This window comes from Maylandia zebra, linkage group LG16 (assembly GCF_041146795.1).
Source record: "Maylandia zebra isolate NMK-2024a linkage group LG16, Mzebra_GT3a, whole genome shotgun sequence".
NCBI lineage: Eukaryota > Metazoa > Chordata > Actinopteri > Cichliformes > Cichlidae > Maylandia > Maylandia zebra.
This window is the reverse complement of record NC_135182.1, coordinates 8,329,536-8,341,561: the sequence shown is the minus strand read 5'-3', so window position 1 is coordinate 8,341,561 and position 12,026 is coordinate 8,329,536. Positions and strand designations below refer to the sequence as shown.

General features: G+C 40.2%; 1 protein-coding gene across 1 annotated transcript in view; it reads left to right on the top strand.

Annotated features, from left to right (window-relative positions):
• The window catches only part of htr2aa (5-hydroxytryptamine (serotonin) receptor 2A, genome duplicate a), a 101,413-nt gene extending 91,688 nt beyond the window's left edge, over positions 1–9,725 (top strand). The window contains exon 3 of the mRNA XM_004566298.3: positions 3,927–9,725. Within this exon, the coding sequence (XP_004566355.3) occupies positions 3,927–4,789 (863 nt within the window). The 3' untranslated portion in view covers positions 4,790–9,725. The remainder of the gene's footprint in view (positions 1–3,926) is intronic.
• Positions 9,726–12,026: the final 2,301 nt, after the last annotated feature.

The following is a 12,026-nucleotide window of genomic DNA, read 5'->3' as shown; positions in this document are numbered from 1 at the left end:
TGAGATAATGGAAGCAAGATTTACTTACTTACTTTACTTTCATTAACCAAACTTTTATGGGAGTAGGCAATGGATAATGGGTATTAATTTGTTAATACCTGGACATGAGTAACTTTATTTGATTATATAGAATAGAATAGAATAGAATTCAACTTTATTGTCATTGCACATGCACAGGTACAGGGCAACGAAATGCAGTTTGCATCCATCCAGAAGTGCTTTAGTGATATAGGTATATTATAATATATATTAGCAATAATATAGATATGTAAATATATTACAGAAATGGGTCTATTATGGTATGTTATAATGTACACGGTATGAAGTATGTTGTGAATATTCTATAACTATAGGTATGTACAGGCTATGAACAGGATATAAATATGAAAAACTATACAGAATATGAAATAAATAACTTTACAGAATCTGAGATATACTGTTATACAGAAATGGGAACTATGCAAGTTGTAAACAGTTGTAGGATTAAAAATTATCATATGTACAGAATGATTATTACAGAGCTATACAGTAGTGCAGTTAAGATAAGTGAGGGTGTAGATAATTTCTACAGAGGCTATATAAAGTGCTAGTGGTTGTGAGTGGTGGTTCAGTCCATGTTATTATTGTGTGTTTGAGGGTACAGTTGTCCATTGTGTGTGTGTGTGTATGTTCTGTCTATGAGTTTAACGTGGGTCAGATGTCAGGAGGCAGAGTTCAGGAGTCTGACAGCTGTGGGGAAGAAGCTGTTCCGGTACCTGGTGGTCTTAGTCCGGAGGCTCCTGTGGCGCCTCCCAGAGGGCAGGAGGGTGAAGAGTCCATGTGATGGGTGACTGGGGTCTTTGATGATTTTCCCAGCCCTTTTCAGACACCGCTTCCTGTAGATGTCTTTTATGGCAGGAAGTGGTGCTCCGGCGATGCGCTGGGCAGTTTTCACGACCCTCTGCAACGCCTTCCGGTCCGAGGCAGAGCAGTTCCCGTACCAGACTGTTATACAGTTGGTCAGGATGCTCTCTCACTATGGCAACGATAGAAGTTCTCCAGGATGTCTGAGGACAGGTGGTTCTTCCTCAGAGTCCTCAAGAAGAAGAGGCGCTGGTGAGCCTTCTTGACCAGCTTGGAGCAGTTGGTCGTCCAGGTGAGATCCTCGGAGATGTGGACTCCCAGGAACTTGAAGCTGCTCACACGCTCCACAGCCGTCCCCTTAATGTGGATGGGTGGATGTGGGTCAGCATTCCTCCTGTAGTCCACGATGAGCTCCTTGGTCTTCTCGGTGTTAAGCAGCAGGTTGTTTCTGTCACACCACTCAGCCAGACGATCCACCTCCTCCCTGTAGGCGGCCTCATCGTTGTCACTGATGATAATACTACACCACAGTATATTTCCAAATAACTGGTCAGCTTTTGTTTTTAGTGTTTTAGTGTTGTTTTAGTGACGTTGCAAGAATTTCAACATTACATTGTAACAAGTTCAAAAGTTCAAAACAAGGAATCAAAAGCATCATAGTAAAGTCCAGGTGGAAAGAGACAAAAAGGCTGCAAAAAGGCACAACGTCCTGTTGTATTATCATCATAATCACGCTCAGGTTATCACAACCTCTAAAGCTGCCTATTAGACTGCACACTCTTCAAAGATCTTCAAAGCTGTTCAGTCAAAAAACAAACAAACTTTAGTATCTGAAGCAGCTGTAAAAACAGATTTTTTTTTTCATTTCAGATTTTACACAAATAAAACATAAACACTCATGAAATATGTACAGCTCTTTGGACTGTCACCAAATCTTTTACAGTCCTTTGTGCTTTCTAGAGGACCAACAGAGCCAGCAACAGCTCAAAGTTACTACAACTGCTTTAATACAATTCCCAGATGATGTATCTTACTGATTTTGCTGTTGTCATTGTTGTGTTTTGTAATGCAGAGCACCTTCTGAAACTGTACTACAGCATTTGCAGCTTTAAATACAATACCATCGATACTTTTAAAGTAGAAGGATGACAGTCCACCCACCCACGCTCCCTGAAGCAGGCAGCTGTATGTTCCTCTATGTTCCAGAAACACTGTTGTCATGGTGTTTCTGTTTCACGTTTCAAAATTATACATTCATGACTGTTGTCAATAAACTGATTAACTGGCTGATCATTTCTGCACCATCTTTCTCTTGAGAATAAAGCAAGACGAAGGCCGACTGGGATGGGAGTAAATATCTCTTTTATGAGGGCTGCAAAGCTTCACAGTGAAGCACCGAAACCAGTTTTCTGTCAAACCAGCCAAACTTAATGAGAATTATCCATCTTTGACCCTCCTGCTCCTAATGTGCAGCAACAATTTCAGTCTACCTTCGCTGCGCCCGTCCATCTCCAACCATCTCGCCCTCCTCCTCTCCCCGCTCTATCTCTGTCTCTTTCTGTCACTTTCCTTCTATTTGTTATGAGCCGGTAATGAGAACATGGCGTGTGGGAGATTGCTCAGTTTATCTCCTTCTACCCAGTTCCTGCTAGTATCATCCAAAACCTTTTTTAGACATTTTCTTATTACATTTATCACAACGTGTGACTGCCAAAGCCCCTGCAGACAATTAAAAAGAACAAATAACCCAAAACAATAAAGGAAGTTCACCGTTAAACGTTTTAAAGCCGATGTATATCGGGTAATAAAATGGGCAAGTATGCAAGGTGAACTGCTACTGTCAGCCACAGAGGGAGAAGGAAACACTGTCAAACCTCAGATTCAGCCCACAGGAGTAAGGTGGAGGCAAACCTGCACTTTCCTCCCACACTGTGACAGACAGAAAAATGGAAAAAATTGTTTTAGCTGCAAACTTAATGGAAAATTTGACGCCTTTATTTGGGAACAGATATGGTCCAACTGTTGTGTCCGTGCGGTGAAATAGAGCAGACTGGTGAGCTCCACTCAAAAGAAATATTTAAGCTCAAAGATCTGACTTAAAGTAATTTGATTACATTTAAATGTAATCCATGTAATTTTGTTACATAATTGCAACGTGAAATGTTAAAGTTAATGGAATCTGGTCAAATAAGTGTGTTTGATTGGTATACATTCAGTCTATATTTTACTTAACAAACAATTATTTGACTACATAAACCTTTGATTTAATATATGTGAAATATATGTACACACTGTTTGTGTGTATACAGTACTTCTGCTAAATCAGTGGTTTCAAACTGTGGGGCAGGGTCCTGGAGTGAGACAAGGAGCCACCACAGGTGTAGTTCTATGACGTGAAGTTGGATGTCATTTTCTTAAGGAAAAAAAAGCTGAGCTTTAACCTCCTAGGACCTGGCGTCCACATATGTGGACATCACATTTTTGGATGTCTGGATGAAAATACTTAATTTTTCTCTACAAGGGCCTGATATCCACTTACCAGGACATTATACTGCCACTGTTCTATCAAGATTTAAAACCAATGTCCTCATATGTGGATCTCATTTGTCTCAGAAATAAAAATTAGGTAATCAAACAAAAAATCTGGTAATTCTTTGTTTTTACATTCATCAGGTCCCAATCAACCCAAATAGCAAAGAAAAAATTAAAATGCATGCCATGAAAGAGTTCGGGTCTTAGGAGGTTAAGTAACTTGGATCTTTGTTTTATTGTTAATGAGTGATAGAAACCGTGGGCTGTGGGACGTGAACTTTTTTCAGCGTCTCTATGCCAAAAAAGTTTTGCTTGTTTACACAGATAAAGCCTGCAAATCAGTGTGCTCCGATAATAGTTTTGATTTATGACTATAAAACTTAAACTCATGTGAAAATCCATCCACTGCTGCACAAAGCCAGGTTTCCTCTCACCAGCCGACCCTAATCTCCTCTGGTACAGACACAAACACTAATATCTACATGAATCATAGAGGTTGTTATCTAATTGTAATATTCTCCTCATGTCTCTGCTGTTGTCTTTCTCTGTAGGGATCTCAATGCCGATTCCTGTGCTGGGTCTCAGAGACCACTCCAAGGTCTTCAAAGATGGCAGCTGTCTGCTGACAGATAACAATTTCGTGCTGGTCGGCTCCTTCGTGGCCTTCTTTATCCCCCTCACCATCATGGTCGTCACCTATTTCCTGACCATCAACGCCCTGCAGAACGAAGCCACCCTCTGCTTGGACCAGCTGGTCCCACGGCCCAAATGGAGCACTACCTTCACTTTGAGCTTCTTTCCACAAACATCTTTGTCCTCCGAGAAACTCCTCAGGCGATCGATAAGCCGTGACGCCACAGGCAGAGGGAGCACCGGCGGGCTGGGTGGTGCCCGCGGGAGCATATCTGGCTCTCTCTTTGGGCGCCGCACCATGCAGTCGATCAGCAACGAGCAGAAGGCTTCAAAGGTCCTTGGGGTGGTGTTTTTTCTCTTTGTGGTTATGTGGTGCCCGTTTTTCATCACCAATGTGCTGGTGGTGGTGTGTGAACCTGACGTTTGTGACCCGGGAGTCATGGGAGGTCTGCTGAATGTTTTCGTCTGGGTAGGCTACTTGTCCTCTGCAGTCAACCCACTGGTCTACACGTTATTCAATAAGACGTACCGCGCCGCGTTTCTGCGATACGTTCGCTGCCAGTACCAGCCAGAGAAGAAACCTCTTCAGCTTATACTGGTGAACACCATCCCCCCACTGGCTTACAGCTCCACCCAGCTACCTTTGGGAGACATCGGGAAGTTAGGAAATGGAGTGGCGCATTGTAGCAGTGGAGCAAAAGAGTTCTCTTCTCCTGGGCAGGAGATGAAAAAATCCAGGCAGAACAAAAGCCAGGGAGACAAAGACGAGAGCTGTGTGTAAGAAACTGAAACAAAATCCTGGTTAAAGGCCAATCCAGTGCAAGCAATTTCAGTTTCCCCCCTCTGTGGTTACAGTGTAGGGTCTGAGATTTTAAGTGCCAAAGACAATGTGCCTCAAAGTCAGGGGTTCAGAAATACAGAGGTCACTGAAAAAGCAGAAGAAGCCTTTAAATGCTCAACATTTCCACAACAGTTTCCTCAGATTCACACAGCTTCATCAACAGATCAGGTGAACAAGGTCTGTGATTGCTCCTCAAAAATGTTGTAAACAAGCATGTGCATCACAGATCATCATCCCCATCTTCAGGCTCGCTGCTCTTTCAGAATCTTTTGTACACTGCCGCAAAAGACAAAATTACTCTTGACAAACATATCAATTAATTTTTTTTCACCAAACAATCTTTGAACGTTATCTTCCAGTCTGAGAGCCAAATCAGAGAGATGAAAAGACGGTACCGTCCGTGTGGATGATGTGAAACACAGTTGGGCACATCCCAACAAAACAGTTCTATTTTGTTACAACACTTTGGACAACAAGGGTGAAAAAGTCAGACATTGTTCACATAACTACATTTTCCATGGATGCTCAGCTGCTCTAACCTCAGCTGCCCCTTCATTTTGCCAGCTCCCTGGCATCAGTCATGTGGTGTCTACCTTCTATCATACCTTTGGGTGGATCAGTGGGGATTAGACTGGATTTCCTGCCACCTTATCAGATGATAGTGTTGGGAGGAGGAAGAACCAGGACGAGCCTAAATACACCAGAACTCCAGACACTTGCAGAGGTCAGATGAAGCTGTCAAAAGGGGATGAAAAAAAAACTTCTGCTGCTTCTGTATTTTATGTTGAAAACAACAAAAGGAAGAACATGTCTGAGGCAGACATTCAGTAATTAGAGAGAATCCATAAATGAATCTATATTTGTATTTTGTGCACATTTGTGAATAAATGTATATGACTGTTGAGGTTAAATAGATTTTATATGCAAATGAGAGGATGATTACTGAAGCTGACATGGTGCAGGATGAGTACAGCAGAGTAGGAGACATTTGATTGGCAGGAAAAAGTGTATTTAAGTGCAGTTGTATCCACTGTAAAGGTCATAGTTTATATTATGTTCAAGCCAAACTATCCGTGCACACTGGCATTTTTATGATGACATTTCCAAAAAAAAAAAATGCTTATATACTATCTAGTGTGTTTTGTTTTTTACTGTTTTTGCTAATATGAGGAGAAGGATGTGAAAGGAGGAAAGTAGCTGGAACAGTGCATGAAGGTGAGCTTGCACCATGGATTTATTGCCAGGAAATATTTGGAGCGGCGTTTCAGACTCAGTCTCAGTGCCTGACACTTGCATGGGCTTGGTCTAAAATTGTAAAAAATCACTGTCTGCACTATGAATGCACACACCAACCTTGTCTCACCCTTAACTCATCACATAGTGATGTTTGGTCTGGACCACATGGATTCCGATTTTGACACCCTGGATATCCCTTTAATGTTGCTTTTGCAAAGTGCCACCTGGTACGGTTTACCCGGAGTCCATCAATGTATGGATCAGGCAATAATGAGCCTGAAGGTAAAAGTAATCCTGTGGTGTTTAGTCCATTTAAATCCAACTGAAAATGAAGATAAGATGGTGCACCCACTATTAGAATTAGAGTAGAAGAAGTTTCTGACCAAGCATCACTATGTAAGGAGTAAGGAATCAGTTTAAGGTGCCCTGTGGAGTTGTGTTTAAAACAAACACCAGTTATGTTCAGCAGTTCTTACCAAACCCACTCTGTTTATGAGCTTGTTTCAAAGAGGCCAGAATGACACAGTATTAGCAGAACCCAACTTTTCAGTTAGTGCAGGTCCCAATGAGCCTCAGCAGCAGTCACTGTGAGAGCTAAATAATTTCACCTACTGGTTAAAAACCTAGAATATGGGAACTCCCACTGATAGCACGACCATCAGTGTCGTATTACATAGTTATGTATTACTTTACCATGAGCCAAAATCTTTGCAGGGTACCTTTAAGTAAGTCACTGTCTTTTAATACTGCACCCAATATCCCACCAAAAGTCACTAACCAGGTGTAAGGAAAGGACAAAAGGAAAGTAAATAAATGGAATTCGCATGATAAGGTGGGGCCAGGTTTCACTATGAGCTCACCCGAAACCCTGACTGATTAGGACCCACACCCAGTTTCACACCTTGGCTCAGGCGATTAGAGGATCATCAGGGGGTCCTTTTGTCCCTCTGCGGGGGATACTCCCACTAGGTTTAAATCTGGGACTCTCCACCATTTGACCTTAGAACTGAAGAAGCTTCTCGGATGTGAAGTGAAACGTCTTCAAGCAACTTAAAGAAGTCCAGACGCTTTTCTTTGCAAGCTCCATTGACTAAATAAATGGTGTTGCATATGTTATGCAGTTAAAACACACACCTACTCAACAATTTAAATTAGACTAGATGAAACAGATGGCATCGTCATGGCAAAGATTCAATGAATAATGAGAGCAAAAAGAATGCACCTTTTTTAACACATTGCTGTTTCAGTGGTTTTATACACTGAGAGGATGTTGAAAAAAGAGCTGTTTAACAAAAATTAAGTCCTTGGAGTTGAGAAGTCATCATCAAAGTAATGAATCAGTTGCAGTTTAACATGTCAGGTGTTTTGTGGACACCTATCTATGCCTCATATGAAAAGCATTATTTTAACCCCTTTGTGGAGCAGATCTTCTGCATCAGACAGCTTCTCTGGTTCTGCTCTGCATTGTGACTAAACAGCCAGTGATTTTTAAAGTGTTAGAAAACCATCAATACCTGCTCATATGAAAACAGCATCATTATACTCAGTGGTTGAAATTTAATTTTAAAGATTACTAAATCTCTATAAAGACAGAGGATATTGAATTTTTTTAGAAGCCCCTGCACAGATGTACAATTCACTTCGTTGTAATAAAATGAAATATGGTGTTGGATGATGTTTTTCTGTGGTACAAAGCCACAGTGAAACAATAAATTTGTTATTAGGCTAAACATGCTCAGCGTTGTGGGACCTGTATGAGACATTGATGTTATCAGCATTCATAAGCAACAACTTTTTTCCTTGTAGACAAATTGTTGAGACCAATCAAATAACAGGAGATGCTGCAGAACAGGGTTAACAAGAGTGCTGGAAAGCAAAGGCAACCCGAAGCAGAGGTGGGAGTAAAAGCTGAATGTATCTGAACTTATTAAAGTTTAATATTAATAGTTCCTCCAAATATTAGCTTGGCTTTTGTAAGTGGACTGTAATAGAAAGTTACAAAATGGTATTGGCTTGTAATTTTACAAGCTAATACGTTTTGTTTGTTGGTTGGTTCATTTAAATTTTCTTCTCTAAGTCATTCCATTCTGAAGAACTGGCAATATCATACTGATGTAGAATTCTTCACATCCACCAAGAAAGTTAAAGGGAGCTCAGAGAAAGAAAAAAAGGTTAAAGATGTGATAGCTGTTGCTCTACATATCACACAGAGTGACTGTCAGGTCTGCTGTTTGAAAGAGGGAAATGATTTTTCTACTAAAGGATGTAGCCGGGTTAGTTACTGTTTGCCTCACCTGTTTTTCCAACAGCAGATGTAAGAGAACCGATAAAAGATTTAGGATCAGAGTAGCGAGGCTGCTTGTAAACAACAGTAATGAAATAAGAGAAGTATGAGCTCTGGAACTGTCAGTTTTGGGCCCCGTGGGAGAGAATAGCTAAGTGGCTAATTAAGCCAACAATAATACAGAAACAATGAATTCCTGACTAAATTCAGTTTGTTTTAAACCCAGGTCTTAATTTAAATTGTTTTGTGGATTCTATCCCAATCATTGTGAAATTATGTTTTCTTTTTATTTGCTAAGGTTAGAGTGCAAAATCAACTGTAGGTACTCAGATGTTAATTATGGTTTAAAAAAGAAAGGTTGGGTAATAATTTCAATATTTTCTTTTCTTTTCTTTTGTTTTGGTGAAAACCTGTTTTAACAAGGTTTAATGTAATTTTAATTTGGAAAGACTTGGTAGTATTTTACAAAATTATGTCCCTCCTACAGTATCTCTAACTAGGTTATGTTTAGCAGGTTTGGTTGATGATTTAGGCACAAGAAACGAAGCAGAGGTGTAGTAAGGCTAGAGCCACTGACTAAGTAACTTTTCTCTTTGTTCCATTTTAATTTCATGTGAAGGAATAATTTTGTATTCTGTTGTATTTCATTGTTTTATACATGCAACACGTATCGTCCATCTCTCTCTATACACAGAGTTGATGGGTAGGTGGAATATAACAGTCATTTATTTTATCAGGCCAAATAAAAAAAATGGATTTAATTTTGTGATAATAGTTATTAAAGTTTTCTCTGCGTACTTATTTGGTCAGATTGATCAGGCTGCTGTTGGACTATGTTGTGATCATTCACTTTGCAAAAATCCTCATAAAGTTTTAGGAATTTTGGACAAAAGTATCAAAAATAAAAGCCAGGATATATATAAAGAGAATTTTCCTAAAATGCCAAAGTTTTCAGAATCAACTGTCTTTGTATTTTTTGTAAGTGCAGCCATGGTGTGTAAAGGACTCTGTGGTTTGACCATATTGTTTGCCTGTTGTGTTACACATTGTGGTAGCACTCCTGGTTTTGACTTTTTTCAAATCTGGAGTCACTAAAGTAGCTGCTGTCTGTGTAATTCTGTTACTGTTGCAGTGATGTAAAGACCATCGACAAACTTATGCAGACAAACCTGGATCCAGATGTAACTCTGATTTTGAGACGTTTTTATGTTTTATAAACTAGTGTCAGTTTTGGAATTCGATGTTTGACGGTAACAATCACATTTCTTTAATATGTCAACTGTATCGATCTATTTTGTTTGTTTGCTCTTGTTTTTAATTCAAAGTAAAGAGAATAATTGGAGATAATGTCAGAGAGTCATTTTTTTTCTTTAAGACTTCAGTGGGTGAGATAAAGTGGGAACAAGTCCATCCATCTATCTGTTACCTATGCTTGACCCACCCGGGCTCAGTGGCCATTGACAGGAAGTAATACAAAAGTATTTCATATAAATACCACAGAAATAGTTAATAAAGATTATTTCTTTAAGCAGCAGGTGTCCTGAGGCCTGGTTCTGGTCTACAGCCTGGTGCCTCTGAACATTTGCTGCCTGTACTCTGAATCCAAAAACCCTCACAGCACATCTCCCCGACACAGCTCGCTGCGATATGATACAGCATCACATACCAACAGCCAAAGACGCTCCACATTTACATTCACAGAATAAACTGGGTTAGGAAAGAAATGGGGCTAAGGTAAAAAAAAATAAAAACCATGTTTACATGTGATGCTGGAACATGATTACTATAAAAACCCAGGAAAGGGAATACTCTGCAAACCTCCATGCTTCACTTCTTTTTTTAAACTAAAACTAGTATATTTGTGGGTTATTAATAATGTATGATGCATCAGCCATAAATCAGCCAATTTTTTTTCATCTCTCTTGTTTGTTTTTTATATATCTTGGATGGATCGACAGCTTGGTGAGAGAAAAACTTTAATGTCATTCAAACATTAAAAAAAACAAAAACAAAAACTTTTGGTTTTGTTTTTATGGTTCAAATTTGAAATAACTGACTTTACCAATACATGACCAAGTGAGAGGGGAGGGCCTTCTGCAGTGATGTGCATCCATACCAGCCTATTGTGGGTCTAACTGTGGGTGGTGACCGCAAGAACAAGACCAGCAGAAAAAAGCTTCCTGTTGGGGAAGGAACTCAGTTATTTGGTGGCTGTACGAGCAACAGAAATATATGAATAGCCATATTCATAATCAACAGCTGAGTAATTGATCAAAAAAATCATTTCATTGGCTGTAGCTCAGGTGGCAGAGCAGGTCAGCCACTAATCAGAAGGTCGGTGGTTCGATCCCAGGCTGCATGCCAAATATCCTTGGGCAAGATACTAACCCCATGTTTGCCTACTGGTGGTGGTCAGAGGGCCCGGTGGCGCCAGTGTCCGACAGCCTCGCCTCTGTCAGTGCGCCCCAGGTCAGCTGTGGCTACAACGTAGCTTGCCATTGCCAATGTGTGAATGTAGTGTAAAGCGCTTTGGGGTCCTTAGGGACTGAGTAAAGCACTATACAAATGCAGGCCATTTTTACCATTTCACAGGAAGTAGAACTAACTTTTTCGTTTTTTTTCCAATGTCAGTTTTTATTAGTAGCAGGGACAGCCTAGGGGGATCCGCATGAGTTAATAGCACAAAATATTGAATTTTCTCTTAATTATGGGTCTCCCATCTATCTTCAGAGGGCGACTGAACCGAAAAAAGTCAAAATTAGAAAACAGCTTCAGAAATTTCAGCTTCGTTGGAGAAGATAAATTAGATCAGTTAGAGATCTAACAAAACAAAGTCAGAAATATTTCTCATTGAAGGACCTGTAACAGCTGTAACCGTGGTTACCCCAATCTTACCACAAAAAAGTCAAGCTCTGGTTTTACATAAAACAATTCTCAAACTTTAGCAGTGACTTGATCCCTCTAGTTAACAGTAAACAGTATTCCCGCTGAGGCTAAGCTATCTGTCCAGGAAATCTTTTCATATTTGCTGAGTGTAAGCAGAGTCCTGCTGCTTGTGTACGGTAGCAGCCTTAGAGCGCTGCTCTTTGCTGTCCTTCTTCTGTTAACCAAGCAGCTGCGGCTATTTACAATGCTGCAGTGTGTTCAGTGTGACTCCCACAATTAAAGGCATGTAGGAAGCCACTTTTTGTGCGATGTAGGTCTTTGGGATTGTGTGGTCGCTAATAAAGCAGTATCTTCACATCATAGTTTTCCTTATTTCTCTCTGTGGTGCCACCTCGTCTCCTGTGTCCTTTAAGCCTCAATTCCTAAAACCCTTGTAAAAGAAAGAAGATTGATGACAGAGGAGGCTTGATGAGGAGTTATAATCAAGCAGATACTAGCGACTCCTGGACCTACAAGAAGAGCTAGGGCACACTGCCAATTTACAAACCAGGCCTGAGCAAAAGTCTACAAATAATCCTTCCTTAGCATTAACAGGTTTTGTTAGTAATTTAAGTTGATCATCTGTGTGATTAAACTTTTTGGTCTTCACTATTTGTGTCTGATGGCATCTCAGATCATAAAATAAAGCAACAGGCTGTAACATAACAATGACCAGACAATGCAACCGTGTCACATATTTAAATGACTTCCTAACAAAATGAAGGCTGCAAA